General features: G+C 57.1%; 2 protein-coding genes across 2 annotated transcripts; both read right to left on the reverse strand.

Annotated features, from left to right (window-relative positions):
• Window positions 1-439: 439 nt before the first annotated feature.
• On the reverse strand, window positions 440-4847 carry DAPK3 (death associated protein kinase 3; the record flags this gene model as incomplete). The annotated part of the gene is made up of 8 exons (XM_082010992.1): window positions 440-982; window positions 1208-1253; window positions 1886-2038; window positions 2139-2165; window positions 2281-2329; window positions 2498-2627; window positions 2836-3196; window positions 4786-4847. The coding sequence occupies 8 exons, from the start codon at window positions 4845-4847 to the stop codon at window positions 440-442; spliced, it is 1371 nt and encodes a 456-aa protein (XP_081867118.1).
• Window positions 4848-6319: 1472 nt separating this feature from the next.
• On the reverse strand, window positions 6320-16153 carry EEF2 (eukaryotic translation elongation factor 2; the record flags this gene model as incomplete). The annotated part of the gene is made up of 15 exons (XM_082010897.1): window positions 6320-6532; window positions 7406-7538; window positions 7625-7807; window positions 8704-9057; window positions 9165-9272; window positions 9595-9853; window positions 10053-10248; window positions 10658-10796; window positions 11019-11132; window positions 11444-11549; window positions 11936-12114; window positions 12899-13110; window positions 13197-13378; window positions 14063-14277; window positions 15986-16153. 15 exons carry the CDS (start codon window positions 16151-16153, stop codon window positions 6339-6341), a joined length of 2742 nt encoding a protein of 913 aa, XP_081867023.1. The 3' UTR covers window positions 6320-6338.
• Between the last annotated feature and the right edge of the window lie 140 nt (window positions 16154-16293).

Below are 16293 nucleotides of genomic sequence, written 5' to 3' on the forward strand. Positions count from 1 at the left end.
GGTTTAGAGGAGGGGTCTCCCCACCAACACCCCCCAGGCAGGGCGCTGCGGCAGCTCCGAGGCCCAGGCCCCGGGTGGGACGGGGAGGGGAGAACTGGTCCCCGAGCCCTGCGAGGAGCGGCCGGGGGGAGCACGGGGAGCACGCGGACAGCAAGCCAAGCAAGAGCCGCATGCAGGCAGCCAAAACCCAGGTGAGCACAGCTCAAGCCCCCCAAGGCGGGGGTCTCCGGGGAGGCGCAAGCCCCCAGCACGCCACCGCGAGCCCAGCAGAGGCCGGGGACGTTTCCCGAAGGCTGTCGGTGGACCGGCTCCTGGGGCGAGCAAGGGGCAGAGCCACCGAGGTCCCTTCGGTGCTGCCTGCCGCAGCGGATCAGCGGGGGATCCGAGAAGGACGGATCCAGCCTCAGCCCGAGGACAGTCGACCCCGGCACTGGCCGAGCTAGCGGATGCTGCCATCTCCCTCACCGCTCTGCAGCTTCTCCCGCTCAATGGACCACACCAGCTCCTGGACAAACTTCATCTCCGAAGCCACCTGCTTGGCCAACGCCTCGTAGTGGTTCTCCAGCTTTCGGTAACGCCTCTTGAGGCCGTTGGCCACCTGCACCATGCTCTTGGTCTCCTCCTGCGCCTGCTTCTTCAGGGCCTCCGTCTTCTGCAGCTCCTGCCGGATCTGGCGGAGGTCCTGGCTGATGCTCTCATTCTCCTCCTTGTACCACGACTCCTTCTCCTCATAGATGGACAGTAGGGCCTCGATGTCCTCCTGGAAGGACTTCTTGTTCCTCTCCAACTCTCGGAGGCTCTCCTCAGCTGCAGCCACCTCCTCCATGACCTTGGAGAAGCGCTCGAAGTTGATGTACGTGTTGTTTGGCGGCATGCTGGAATGGGACTTGATGGTGTACTCCTTCAGGCGCGTGGTCTTCAGCCGGCGGCGCTCGGGCTTCTTGCAGTTGTCTTCATTGCGGACGTTCCGCCTCTTGATCACCTGCAGAGAGGGACAGCCGCAGGCGTGGGGCACAGCCGGGACAGTGGGAGCCAGACGGCCTCGGCACCCACCCATGGTCCCCCAGCAGCGCAGCCACCAGCAGGCACCACACCAGCCCCAACTGGGGGCTGGAAGAGCAGTGGAGAGCTGCGGGTGCATCAACGTCTACCCCCGACCTCTTGGGAGGTTTGACACACAGAAAGTACCAATTCTTTAACTTCTCACCTTAATCCAAGGGTGTTCCAGGCTTTGAGCGATGGTCATCCGCTTCCTGCAACGACAGCAAGGCTGCGACCGAAGGGCAGAGGCTTTGCTGCCTCTGTCCCAGTTAAACTCCTGGAGGAGCAGCCCGGATCCCATCGCCTTTGGGGCGCGGATGAGCCCAGACAAACTCACTGTACTTAGGGGCCACCCCAGACCGGGGCCACATCCAGCTCCCGTGCCCTCAGCCAGCCTCCCAAGAGCAAATAGACGCAGAAGAGCCCGCAGGAACCTCCCAACCGATGTCTGATCATGCAGCACCGCTGCTCCTGCCCTTGCCCAAGGTCCTGGGTGCTCAGGTCAGCCCTTGATCCCTTCCAAACCCTATTCCCTCCTTTTCAGCTGAGCTGCTGCACCCTCAGGGTGATCCCAGGATTCACCGTATGCCTGACACAGGGAAGAGACTTTGGCTTCCAGATGTTTCTCAACACTAAATCCTACAAGGAGCAGCAGGGGAATATGCCGATAAATAGGACTTATAAACAACCAGCACAACAGCGATGGGCAAAGGACAGGCTGGCAGCAGGCTCAGAGTTAAATCCTAGCACGGGCAGGAGAGGTGGGAGCTGCCTGTACGCAGAGGATCGGGCAGGACCATCCCCTCTCCCAGGGCAATCCCCAGCTCTGCTCCCTGTCTCTCACTTAGGGTCCTTGACGAGGAGGCGGCGGATGAAGTCCTTGGCCAGCTCGCTGGTGTTGCTGAAATACTCCTCGTCAAAGTCGTAGTTGACGGCGGATATGTTGGTCAGGGTCTCCTGCTTTGTCTCCCCCAGAAAGGGGGAGGCTCCGCTCAGCCTACAGTGAGAGCAGGTTGTGACACCCCAAAAAGGCAACGGCTCGAGGAGGGGGACTCACCCTGCAGGGTCCGCCTCCCCCCAGCTCCCCTTATACTCACAGGATGTAAGTGATGACCCCGATGCTCCTGGAAGAGAGAGGAAGACAAGGCTGAAGAGCACCGTCGGTCCCCTCTCCCTGCACTTGCAGCAGCAGGGGGGATACGCCGGCAGGAGCCCAGTCTTGGCAGGGGAATCACTCACCACATGTCGGCCTCCAGCCCCAGGGGTTCATAGTTCACAATTTCCGGGGCTTTAGAAGGAAAAAAGGGAGAAAACAGGCTTATTTGGGGGGAAAGAAGCCTGTCCCCATGGACACATCCTGGCAGCTGCCCAGTCTGATGCACCAGGGCTTTGGACATCTCCCCGGGATTAAGCCAAAGCTTCCAGAGCCCAGAGGAGTCCCACCAGCGGGTCTCACCTACAAACTCCGGGGTCCCAAATATATTCTTGAATTCACTCCCAGCTTCAATCTTGTGGGCAATCCCAAAGTCGATGAGTTTGATGCGAGGGTTTGGCACGTTCTTGTCCAGCAGCATGATGTTCTCTGGCTGTGGGGGGAGAGGAGCTGGCGTTTACCCCCACAAGTTCTCCCATGGGAGCCTTGTGCTGCCCTGGGCTCCTATCCCCGGAGGAGAGGACACACACCTCAAGTAGGTAGAGATCCCAGAGTCAGCCCCACTGCTCCGCAGGAGCCTGGATGCTTGTCCCTGCTCCCCAGCTGCTGAGCACGGGGCATTTGCACCTCCCAGACCTCACCTTCAGGTCGAAGTGGGCGATGCGCTTGGAGTGAAGGTAGTGCACACCGTCCAGGATCTGCTTGAGGAACTGGGTGGCCTCCTCCTCTGTCAGGGACTCCTTCTCAGCCAGGAAATCAAAGAGCTCGCCGCCCGAGACCAGCTCCAGGATCAGCACCACGTCTGTCTTGTTCTCGAAGATGTCGTGCAGCGTGATGATGTTGGGGTGCTGGATCTCCCGCAGGATGTCCACCTCCCTCTCGATCTCCTCCCGGCTCACGCCCCGACGGCTGGACGACAGCCGACGCTTCTTGATGAATTTGGCTGCATATTCCAGACCCGTTTTCCTCTCCCGGCATTTTCGTACAATGGCAAACTGGCCGCTGCGGGATGCAGGGAGGAGGTGAGGAGAGGATCTCCTGCATCACACGCGCCAGCGTGTGCTTGGCAGCAGGGTCAGAGCCAGCACGAGGATGGGAGACTCTGCACTGAGCAGGAGGAGGCACGGTTTCCTTGGGGGTCTGTCAGGAATCGGGGTCATCCCAGCACATTCCTGGGTTTACGCACCCTGGCAGCACTGGAGCAGATGTGCAAACCCCAGCGCTGCCTGGGAGGGAGGACGGGAATTCCTCCCAGGGACGCGGCAGCTGCCGATCCTCCCTGGGCTGTTCGGGTGCCACTGTGACCACCTGGGGTGGGAGATGTCCATCGGCCCCCAATTCCAGCCAGGAGCCTGCAGGCTGCTCCCGGAAGCAAACCCTGGAGCCTGGCGGTCCCAGGGGACCATGAAGCTTTGAGGGGAGTGGGGGGGCAGCAGTGAAAATGCCTGAAATAAGAGTAACCAACACTTCAAAGCATGCTTGGGTCAGGGGCTGGGGGAGGCTCTGGGCATCAAGAGGCGCTTCAAGGAGCCAGGTCCTGCTGACACCGGCACCACTGCTCCGGCAGGATCCCGACCAGTGTCCCTCCAAGCCCCCGCCAAGCCCGCCGCGGCCCCTCTGCCAGGATGCACAAGGGCCCCTCAACACCTTCCCCCGAGGAGGGGATCCATCCCACGTTCCCAGGCTGCTCCCTCCCCGCTGCCCCGGCCATTGGCCATCCCCGCCGGCATGCGGTGACGCACCGTCCCCATCACCAGCCTCCATCACTGGTCCCCACGTGCGCCTGGACCTGACACTCCTTTCTATGTCCCCGGATCATGGCCGGGGCCACTCACAGCCCCCCCAGGGCAGGGACCAGCCTGGCCCAGGTGGGATCCGGCCCCCCACCATCACATCTGTCCCCATGGCTGACACCAGACTGCAGCTACAATGCAGCCCCAAAGGGACCCGGAGCAAGTCCCTGGAAGCTCCCTCCCTTTAAAAAAAAACACTAAAGCCACCCAAAATATTTCTGCTGCACAATATTTCCCAGTGCCCAAGGAGCACCCCAAGGGAGACCAGGCAGCCATGGCTGCGGCAGATCCCAAGGCCCAGCGGTGCCGGCACAGGGCTGGCGTGGCCAAGGCAGCGCTGAAGGATCCAAACACAGCCCAGGCCCTCCCCCCTCCACCGCTGCCTTTGCATCCCAGATGATTAAATCCCATTTGCATGCAGTGATTCACCCCCAGATCTGTCCTGCAGGCGCGGAGCCGGGCGGCAGCGACAGCGAAGGGCCAGAAGCTGCCAGGACCAAGCCCGGCAGCCCTGGCCAAACCTGGACAGGACAGGAGCTCTGCAGGGAGCTGCTCGGCCTGCCCAGATAGAGGAGCGAGTTTAACGTTAATTAAGGACTTTTTTTTTTGTTAAATGTATAGCTGCCAGAGGTGCCGGGCTCTCAGCACAGCTCCCGGCCACCCGCTGCCCGCAGGTAGCGCAGCGGTGGCACAGGGGATGCCGCCGGCACAGGGACACCAGGAGGGTTGCAGCAGCCAGTGTTCAGGCAGGGGGGGCAGCCACAGAAGCCCCCCCGAGAGTGGCGGGATGTCACTCACCTGCCCAGCTCTTCCCCCATCTCGTAGAAGTCCTCCACACTCTCCTGCCGGAAGGTGGACATGGCTGCGGGGCCCTCGCGGAGCTGAAGCCGCCCCGACCCTGCGAGCGGAGGAGGACGCCGGGGAGCGGCCGGGGATCAGCACCTGCGGCACCAGAAAAGGGGGTTTATGCCCTGGGAGCCGCACGCCGACACCAGCAACAGACCCACCGCGGCAGCTCAGGGCCAGGACCTGGCACAGGGACACCCCCGTCCCCCCAGCGGGACAGGGAGCCCCGAAGCAGCGCAGCCCCACACCGTGGGGCGGCCGGGCCCCGGTCTCAGCACGCCTCAAGGCCCGGGGGAAGCCCCTGCCCGCCCCGGAGGGAGAGAGGAGGGAACAGGGGCGGTGGCTGCCTGGGGCCCACGGCCGCCCTGGCCCCATCCTCCACCCCAAAGGCCTCGTCACCGCAGCCAGCGACACCCGACTGTGCTGAGGGACCCCCACCCCGGCCAGCAGCACCCCACCGCCCTGCCCACAGCCCCCACTGCCGCCTCTGCCCCGCACCCACTGCCCCTCCCCGCCCCACAGCCCCCAAACCTACAGTCCCTCGCACCCCGATCCCCCACAGCTCCCTTCGTGCCCCACAGGCCTCAAACCTCGATCCTCCAAACCCAGAGCCCCCCCATCCCCCACAGCTCTCTTCCTGCCCCATAACCCCCAAACTCACAGCCTCCCCCCCCGATACCCCACACCCCCTCCCTGCCCCACAGGCCTCAAACCCACAGCCTCCCCCCACTCCCCCACAGCCCCACCCACCCGTTACCTCCCCCCTCAAATTCACGCCGTCGTCCCTCCCCCACAGCTCCCAAACCCCCAACCCCACAACTCCTTCCCTGCCCCACAGACGCCACATCCCCCCCCCCCGCCCAACCTGGGCCGCCGCCGCCGCCCGCGTCGCCGCCGCCGCATTCCAGCACTGCTGCTGGCTCCGCCCACTCTCGGCCCCGCCCTTCCTTCAGCGCGACGCCCGCCCACGGTTGGCGAGGGAGGTGCCAAGGGTGGAACAGCGTCTTGCTCCGCCCCCCTTACCCGCCAGGTCCTCCCGCCCGCAGGGGGGCGCCCCACAGGAAAGCACCTTCCCCAAAGCACATCAGGGCTGACCATTATCCAATTTTATTAATTCCAGTGGCACTAATACAGGCGGTCACGAAGGACAGTCACACTGCAAACGGGCATATTCCCCCCCCCCCCCATCCCCTTTCCTCATTTTGCATGGATTTACCCCATTTTGGGAGGAATGAAGGAACCCAACCTTGCTTTTGAGTCAAATAAATACAGAATTGGGCAAATCTAGTGGAAATGTTTTAGTTACAATGGCAAAGATGAGTCATGTGCAACACAGAAACCTATAAGGCCTTTTTTCCCCCCTCTTCATTTAAAGTCTCAAATCGCTATGAAACCGATTAATTAACAATGCAAAGAGATGGTGATCACAGGCATCTACCCCTTCGCATGGGCGTTAACGCTTAATTAATTAAATTCCCCATCCCCCAAAAGTCCAAGGAGTTTAATTAGAGTTTGTCAAGGAAGTTGTCGAGGGCAGGGATGCCTTCCTTCAGCCCTTTGCGTTTGCGGGTCTCTGCCACCACCTGGCACGGACGGCTGGCGCTGTCGAAGGGATCCCCGGGCAGGATCTGCCAGTGGTCGAAGACGCACTGGGGGAAAGCCTGACCCCCTGTGTTGGACCTCAAATCCGCTGTGAAACCTGTGAGGGAGAAGGGAGTGAGGTGGATGAGAAACAGGCATAGTCTGAAGTCACTTTCAGCAGAAGCCATGCTCTGGGTCACCACCAACATGGCCCAAGGAAGCCAAAGCAGCACCCAGAAGCCTACAGAGATGCTGTGAGGGATGGCTGGGAGTCAGGGCCAGAGAAGCAAAGACTGCAGAAGACCTCATTGTGGCCTCTCAATGCTTCACAGGGGCTTAGAAGAAAGCTGGGGACAGCATTTTAGCAGGGCCTGTTGTGACAGGACAAGGGGCAATGGTTTTAAACTAAAAGACAGAAGATTTAGACTGGATCTAGGGAAGAATTTTTCATGAGGGTGGTGAAACCCTGGCCCAGGTTGCCCAGAGAAGTGGCAGATGCCCCGACCCTGGAAACATCCCAGGTCAGGTTGGACGGGGCTCTGAGCAACCTGATCCAGTTGAAGATGTCCCTGCTCATGGCAGGGGTTAGACTACATGGCCTTGAAAGGTCCCTTCCCACCCAAACCCTTCTGTGATGTCAGTCTCTTCCCAAGAAGTGGTGGGAGGAGATGAAACAGCCTCAAGTTGTGCCAGGGAAGGTTTACTCTGGGTCTTAGGAAGAATTTCTTCACTGAAAGGGTTGTCAAGCATTGGAGCAGGCTGCCCGGGAAGTGGTGGAGTCACTATCCCTGGAGGGATTTAAAAGGCAGGTAGACCACAGTTTAGTGGTGGACTTGGCAGCACTAAGTTAACAGTCAGACTTGAGCTTAAAGGGTTCTCTCCAACCTAAACAATTCTATGCTTCCACGATCACTGCTGTCAGACAGCCAGAGACAGAGGACCTCCATCCTTCTCCTGGGAGCTACCACAGGCCCAGGACCAGCACACTCACCAAAGGACTCGTTGACAGGCAGGTAGGCCTTCACCACAAACATGGGGGTGCCAGCCACCTGGGTCTCCTCAAACACGTGGCCACGCTTCCTGTTCAGCACACCATAGATGCCACCGACCACCTGCTCCGGGCACTGCAAGAGAGGGGTGTCAGGACCACAAACTGCCCACTCATGTTTTCTTCACACAGGATCTTCTGGGCTGAGCAGAGGTTCCTCACCTGGATTTCCACAAGGTAGATGGGCTCCATGAGCCTGGGCTGAGCAGTGAGCACACAGGCATACAGGCATCTTCTGGCAGTGGGAATGATCTGCCCACCTCCGCGGTGGATGGCATCAGCATGCAGGGTGACATCATGCACATCAAAACGCACACCACGCATGTTCTCCTCACACAGGACCCCCTGGAAAAGCAAAGCAGGGTGTCAACCAACACCATGTCAGGGACAGCTGGCATTCCCTACCACAAGGCTCCAGGCATTCCTTGGAAGCAGGTCCTAGAGCCCACTTGGAACAGCACAGAGCTATTCAGCAAGTCACCTTCCCTGCCTAGGACCCAAAAACCAGCTACTCATGCCTCCGTGTCACCACTGCAGCTTCTGAGAAGGCTTCAGGCACTGAAACCATTTGCTATTATCTTCATGCAACAGCTCCAAAGTTCCCATCAGCAAAAGTAGTGCTGACACATTTATGAGGCTGCAACCCAAGTATCTGGCCAGGAAAAGTAGTTTTTTCACATTACTGGGGAAAAAAAAAAGTTGTTGGCATGGTATCATCTTCTTCCAACTAAGACTAACTTTAAAAAAAGTACACAGAAAAAAAACCACTCTTCTCTTGCTGTTTCCAGTCTACCTGTCAGTTTGTTATTTGAGTCATCTCCTGTCTAGTCCTGAACAAAATTACTAAACAAGGCCAGATCTTTGCTGAGGCTCTCAGAGTACCTCTCATTTTCTTTTGATGCCAGTTGTGTTATTCATCTTAATAGTTTCTGTCCCTGCTGCTGTATTTTGCTCTCTGAAAAGCTTTTTAAAATTTTAAGTACATGCTGCTGTGATGAATCGCTCTGCAGTCCTGGGAGAAAGCTTTTTGTCTTGAGGTTGTGTGTTTTGTGTGTGTCTAAACTGGTATGATACCTTCATTCCAATTGTCATCGAGTTTCATTTACCCTAAAAGATACTTCTGAATTATAAACATGTCACACTGTGACAGTTCTTCTGAAATTGAAAAGCAGCTGTTTCTGACACCACCCTCCCGAGCCATGCCAGCCTCGCCATGACCAGAGCCAGGTGCTGCCCCTTACCTCCTTCGTCGCCCACTGGAAGCCAGCCACCACGCTGTCCTTGATCTCGTTCAGGTACTGCACTCCCTTGGTGATGTCGGTCAGGATGTTGGGGCCGGTGCCATCGGGACCAAAGCACCAGATTTTCCTGGCTTCGGTGACATCCCACTCGTACTTCTCAGCCAGGTAACGAGCTCGTTGCTTCAACTCCTGACGAGCAGAGACCTCACCCTTGTCAATGTCTTCAGCCAAGCCATCAGGAAAGGGCCGGGCCTTCATGTACAGCCTGTTGTGTTTGTTGGGGGACTTGGAAAGGCACATCACGTTGGATTCCTCACTGACCGTCTCACGGTAGGACACAACAGGATCTGATTTCTGTGGTGACAAAGAGCAGAGAAGAGCAGTGAGCCACCAGCCAAACCACAGCTCACCAGATACCCACTCAGAGCTCACCGACAGCTCTACCACTGCAGCCCCTCTACCTTAATAGGAATGCAGGCATGGTCCTCTTCCAGATCCTTCAGGCAGATCTCCAAGTGCAGCTCCCCTGCACCAGCGATGATGTGTTCCCCAGACTCCTCAATGATGCACTGAAAAACCATTTATGCAGCAGGTGAGGCTTTTGACTGCAACGCAGCAAAAAGCTCTTGCACATACAATACTAGTGACTGTCTCTGATTTTTGTCTTTGACTCATAGAGCTACTTTTAGATGCTCCTTCCATTGATCTGGGGATGACTCAACACCAATCCCAAGGCGAAATGCTGTATTCCTTCCCACTCTGGTAGGGCTGGGACCAATACTCAAGACTTTTCTGCCAGCACCCCCAGTACAACCACGATGAAAGGAGGAAGCCTCCTGTGCCAGCAGGACCAGGATTTCTCCTGTCCCCAAAACCATTTTGGACATTCACCTGCACCATAGGGTCAGACTTGGCAAGACGCTTCAGTCCCTCCACCAGCTTGGGCAGGTCAGCTGGGTTCTTGGCTTCCACAGCCACACGCACAACAGGGCTGACACTGAACTTCATGACTCTCATGTTGTGAGCGTGCTCAAAGGTGGTGATGGTTCCAGTCTTCACAAGGAACTGGTCGACACCAACCAGACCAACAATGTTTCCACAAGGCACGTCCTCAATGGGTTCTACGTAGCGGCCCATCATGAGAATGGTCCTGATGGAAGAGAAGTTAATTTACTCAAGTTTGAAAGAGGAGGTCCCACCAGGCAGTATCCTGGAACACAGCAGCAGGCTTGAAGTCAATGGCCAAGCACCTTGCCTGGCCTCAGAGATGAAAAGGAGACCCAAGACAGTACTAGAACCACAAATTTGAACCGCGGCTCCGAGCACACTCCACCCAAGCCAGGACTGACCTTTGAATTGGCTTCAGGTACAGATCCTCCTTTTTGCCAGGTGTGTAGTTTGGTCCCATGATTCTGACTTTCAAGCCAGTTGAGACGAGACCAGAGAAGACACGTCCAAAAGCATAGAAGCGTCCCTTGTCAGAAGTTGGCACCATTTTAGAGATGTACATCATCAGGGGGCCTTTGGGGTCACAGTTCTTAATACCTGGAAGGAAGGGGAGAGGTCTACTTAGTTCAGTACCACTTCTCACATTTGGTGTATGTGCCCTGTCCCCACCACTCACCCCTAAATCCCAACATAAGACCTGTACCCACAATCATCCCAGCCCATTGACTTCTGTCTAGACAGCTGGCCAGCCCAAGATCACATTGCCAAGAGACCTTTTAAACACAGGTTCAGCCTGAGCCTTTGGCACATATCCTGGCTACTCTCCAGTTACTTAGCTAGCTCACTCCTCCAGAATAAAGCTGTGAAGCCAGCTTCATCCATGCTAGAAAAGCTACAGACTCAAGAATTACAGCAGCTACCGAGCTGTGTACTTGGAGAACAAGATGCCTACAGGTATTTTGCAGCATTTATGTGAAGAGATGCCTGGCAGCAAAGCTCATCATACCTATGGCAGCCTCATCATCAGGGGGTCCCTCGTAGAGCAGCTCACAGCGGTACTTCTGGGCTGTGACAGGAGAAGGCAGGTGAATGGTGATCATCTGCAGCAGGGCATCTCCAGCAGGCAGCCACCGCCTCATCACAGCCTGAGCAGAGATCAGAGGAATTAAGACCCAGTCAGATAGTTCACAACCTGGCAGTTAACCTTCCCTTACTTCCCCAACCTCTAAGCTGCCAACAGCACCTTCCCACCCAAGCAAGGTTTGTAGCTGCTTAATAGTAGCTGTTGCTACAGCTCCAACAGCTGACATAGTTGGAGCAAGACAATTACTTGTCTCCTCCCCAGAGATGACTCAGACCCATCTCACCTTCAGCAGGGGTTTGCCCTCCTTGTCCTTATCTTCACTGTCAAGCTTGATGTCCAGTTTCTCAATCAGTTTAGCTGCTTCTTCCTTCTTGAAGTTCATGATTGCATCAAAAACCTAGAACAACAGCAGCAGTCATGAATGTTGCCCGTGACCCAGTTTGAAGCAGCAGCACAAACATCTCTAAAGAGAATCTCTGTTCTTGCTCATCACCCAGCTGAACCCACTTGGAGCCTCTGCCACATACTTGCCTGCACAATAGCTACTACCAGCTTCCCTGCCCACACAGAGTAACAAGATGTGTCAGATATTTAAGTTTCTTCAATCAGACAAGTCAGGTCAAAGTGAAGAAATCTTCCATCATCACACACTGTAACTGAACCAGAGAGCATAAGGCATCAGCAAGGGCTGAACACTAAGGAACTCACCTTGAAGATGGGGTCAAGGATGAGCTGGCAGAAAGTCCTGGGCAGTTTCTTTCCATCAGGGCTGGTAGCAGATTTGCTGAACTTGCCAGTAGCAGGATCAAAATATCTAGAGGAAGAATCAAGTCAGACAAGTATCAACGCTCAGATCAGCTGCGGAAGCGTGGCTTTTCTGCCTGCTCAGGCCAGAGGAAAGAGCTGCTGAGTAAGAACCACCTTCATACCTTCCCCCATCACTTTCAGGCTTTCACAGGTCACCAAAATGCATTTACCTCATGTTGCTAACTCACCATACCCTCCCCATTTATCTGTGTATTTCCTATTCTACAAAGGTTTCATGGGAAACTGTTCTTTTGCTACCACAGGCACCAAGTCACCAAAACAGGGCCATAAGCAGGCACAGTCACATTCTCCCTCCTCACCCATCTTCTACTGCCTCAGGCTGCAGCCACACAGAGCTGACTGGAATTAAAATCAACAGCCACAATTCCTCACCTGTCTCCCCACAGCTTCTTCATCATGTCTTCTACTTTCTTGGCACGCTCTGATGGGTTCAGCTGGGCATCACCCTTGGCAGCAAACTTTGCAACATACATTTCGGCAAACTGTTTCAGAGTGAAAGCCCAGCCATGTAGGCCAGAACCAAAGCCGACAGTACCAAGCACCGGATCAATCTGAAAGAACAGGAGAGCTGGGTCACAGAGGAACAGCCATGGAGTGTTACAGCAGTCAGCTTACTCTGTCCCAAACAACACTCGAGGGTGAAAAAGAGTTTGAAGATGAAGGTTCAGAACTATGGGAGCCTCGACCAGTTCTGTGACAGCGGCCATCTCTGAGGTCTGGGGACAGCCTAGCCACACACCCACCATTTTAGCTTTGTACCGCAGAACTAGAACAGCTTTTCATCACTTTGACCAACTACTAACTCAGACAGCTCAGCAGCTGTGCAGATTTGCGTGCAGGTAAGATTCCTGTCTTTCATGGGGAGGATCAGCAATACATGGAAACCTGCAGCATGCAGGAGAGTGCTCAACGGGAATGAAGCGCAAGCTTTTCTCAGAGCTGACAGCCCTGCTCGCTACCCAGTAACCCAGCGGGGAGCCGTGCTCGGAGCGCAGGGACTGGCAAACACCTACTGGCCTTCCATTTCAGAAGACAGCCGGGGGAGTGATGCTGCGTAGGAGCCTAGGATCTCGCATCACCTGACATCACAGATGTGATGTGGGCAAGAAGGTGTCCTACAAAACAAGGGCACCCTTGGTAAAGAGAGAAAAATACTTGCTGGTATTTAACAAAAGATTTTGAAGGAAAAGACCTCCAAACCAGCGCAAGCCTAGGTGGTATTGACACCTTTGTTATTCTATTCTCGCTTCTCCACTTGAATAGTAAAGAGCCAAAACTGCTCCCTCTCGTGAAAGGGGATTATTCTGAATGCAGTGTTCACAGCCTTCCACTTACCATGATATTTCCCATGGGGCCACTTTCTCCTTCTCCATATGTGGAGATAATGACATTCACATTTTCCACAATGCGCTGGAAGGTCTGGTACAGCTCTTCTGGCTCCAACTGCAGCTCCAGCAGCGCTCGGTCCATCTTGTTCATCATCAGGACAGGCTTGATCCTCTCGGCAATGGCCTGACGCAGCACAGTCTCTGTCTGCACGCACACGCCTGCCAAACACAGGGGAATTAGTTATCCTCATCTTCAAATTCGCCCAAAATAAGCTCCAGTTGCATATGGCTGCAGAAAACCTTACCAGAGACACAGTCTACAACAACCAGGGCACCATCAGTGACGCGAAGAGCAGCTGTGACTTCTGAAGAGAAGTCTACATGCCCAGGAGAGTCAATGAGGTTGATCAAGAAACCAGAACCATCCTTGCTCTGCTTGATGAAGGCCAAATCATTTTCAGAGAGTTCATAAAATAGAGAAATAGCTCTGAAACAAAAGAAAAACTATTAAAATTATTATCTACACATTACTCCAAAGCTTAGAAACAGCTTTTTATCTCACACAGACAGCTGCACCTGGGCTTAGGATTTCCTGAAGTGTATTCCTGGGAAGCCAGTGTGGGAAATAACCAGGAGCGCAGGCTCAAATCTGCCCTTCCTATGCTCTTCTGAAATCATAACCCCTTCTGAAATCATACCACTTAGAAGTGTGCCCTTAAAAGAGGGTTCAATTTCTTTCAATCAAGGATTTACACTTCTTCAACTAGGCCCAGCCTCCTTTTTGATCCCTCTTCTTGCCCCTCAGGGGTCTTGAACCACAGCCACCAGAAATGCTTCCAAGACAGTCTCTGTGCCGCATCCACAGGGCTCCAACAGACATCAGCCACATCCAAGAGTCCCAGTGCTAAAACGGAAGGCTGAAGCTCCTGCTGCACACCTATTTCCCAGGGGCCACCAAGGCAGCACTCTAGGATTCACCACAAGCCCGTCAATATTTGGTCTTTCATTTAAGTGATCCCCACAAGCAAAAGATGAGCTTCTGAACTAGACTAGAGAAAGCCTGATGCCGTCTTCTTTCACGTTACAATCAAATCAATGTAGGACTTAAAAGTCCCCCTGAGCTCAGACCTCGCAGCAGGAGCACTGAGATGCCTGAAGGGATGGAACTCACGTTGATTTGATGGTAATGCACCGTTCCTGCTCATCCTTCCTTGTGTCGGTGAAACGGGTCTCCCCCGCGCGGGCAGAAGCAATGATACCAGCTTTGCATACCAGAGAATCAGTCAAGGTTGATTTGCCGTGATCAACATGGGCAATCACAGACATGTTTCTGATGTTGGCCTTTTTGTCCATGATGGCCCGTATCTGGTCTACTGTGAAGTTCACCTTGAAGAATGAGAGAAGCAGAGGGGGAAGGGAAAAATATAAGGTATATAGAAACAGCTTCAGCAATTCTAGGAAGCCCAACCAATACCACAAATACCTGACATCGCCACTTTTAGTCGCAGCAACATCAGTTCTTCCAGTGCAGTCTGCATTACAAGACAACCCACAGCAAGGGCACCGCAGACACCAGCACTACAAGCAGAGAGACCTGGGCCTGTACCCAGTGCGCTCCCTCTCTGCCTCAGCGTCCTACAAACTGCTGCAACGTCAACGTTTCCTTGAGGCAAACACCTTCTAAAACCAAACCCTCATTCGGTCGCTGCTCCGCGGCGGGCGACAGCCCAGTGCGCCGGTAGTTTTTTCCCCGCCTCGGGCCGCAGCGTTACATAATGCAGCCGCTGCCCACCGCAAAGGCCAGTCCCCGGCGTCAACACCGCGCCGGTGCCACATCACCGCCGCCGCTGCTCCCCCTCCCCACAGGGCAGGCGTAACACCTCCGGGCCCCACCAGCACGGCCACAGCAGCCTCTACACTGAGAGAGCAGCGCCCCACAGGTTCTGGCGCTGACCCCCAGGGCCGCCAAGCCCCGCCACCCGGGCAAGGGCCCCAAGTCTCCCCGGAGACAGTCCCCTCCCCCCCAGCACGCTTTCCAGCCCCACCCCTCTCCCCTTAGCGGCGGCCTAGCCCATCACGGCAGGCCGCTGCCGCCGCCACAGGCCCATGGGCCCTCCCGGGGCAGCCATCCCCACCGACGCGGCAAGCACGGTGCCCGCTCAGCCCCCCAGGGCAGCGGCAGGACGCGGAACCTCACCATGGTGGTGGATGGCGGTGGATACTCTGGGGCGGGGGGGTTACAGCAATGGCGGCGGCAACAGCCCTGTCTCGCTAGCGAGCGCAGAGCGGGCGGAAGAGAACGCTGACGTCAACCGCCCCCTTCTTATACGACGGCGCCGGCCGGGGGGCGGGACCTGCGCAGCCGGCACCCAAACCGCATGCGCTGCCGCGCTTCTCTGGCCCGCAGCGGTCAGCACTCTCTATGGTTGGGAGGTCTGTTCCGCCGGGGCGGGAGCACGTGGCTGCTTTACCGGGGTCTGCGGGGGAGCTGGGACTGGCAGCTTCTGCCCCGCTCTGCCCGGGCCGCGGCAGGGGGGAAGGCCTCTCCAACCCGCTGCCGGTAACTCGGGTGGTAAACCAGCCCGGGGGACCGGGGCCGATACGGCTACCGTGGGCAGTGACTCCCCGGGGCGGAGCCGGGGCGGGCGGCGGCACCGCCGCCGCTGCCGGAGCGGTGAGAGCCGTCGGCTCCACGAGAGCGGCAGGCGAGCCCGGGGAATCGGCTCCCAGGAGGAGGCGGTAGGGCAGAGCCCGGTGCCAGCCCCGGCCCGGGCACCAGCACCTGCCACCGCGGGAGACACCGGGCTCTGGCGGGGGTTGGGCCCAGCCTCGCCCCTCCCGCCAACGCCGGTCGGGCCCTACAGTGGCCCGGCTCCCCCCGCCCGCCCAGGCCCCGCAGTGTCCCGCCGCTGCGCATGCGCAGGCCGGCACTGGGTGGGGGGGCAGCGGCGCTGCAGCGCCCCTTACGGGCGGGGAGGAGCCGGGGAACCGCCGGGGCCCCGCACCGCGCTGGGCCGCCGGCCCCGCCCCGCCGGCGCTGTCACGGCGCCGCAGCGTCCCGGCACCGAGGTGTGCCCGGGTGCACTGGCCATACCCTCATCACCCCTTGTGTCAAGTCCCGGGAATCCCGGGGGGGGCGGTGGGCGCACGGCGCTGCACCAGGAAAGGGGCCTCGCCCCGGGCCGTGCTCCTGGGCACGGCGCCCCAGCTGTGGCCAGGGCTGCGCAGGCCCGATGGGCTCCGGCTGGCACTCCGGGGCCATCGAGGTCCCTCTGGGGAGCCCAGCGGCCCTGCTCCTCCTTGGATTCCTTCAGCTCCTGTGGAGCCGAGTCCGGGATGATCCGACTGATGACTGTGGAATGACTGCGCAGTTCCTGGGAAGACCCCACGTGGGATTTGGGG

Source organism: Phaethon aethereus, assembly GCF_964289735.1.
Source record: "Phaethon aethereus genome assembly, chromosome: 26".
Lineage (NCBI taxonomy): Eukaryota > Metazoa > Chordata > Aves > Phaethontiformes > Phaethontidae > Phaethon > Phaethon aethereus.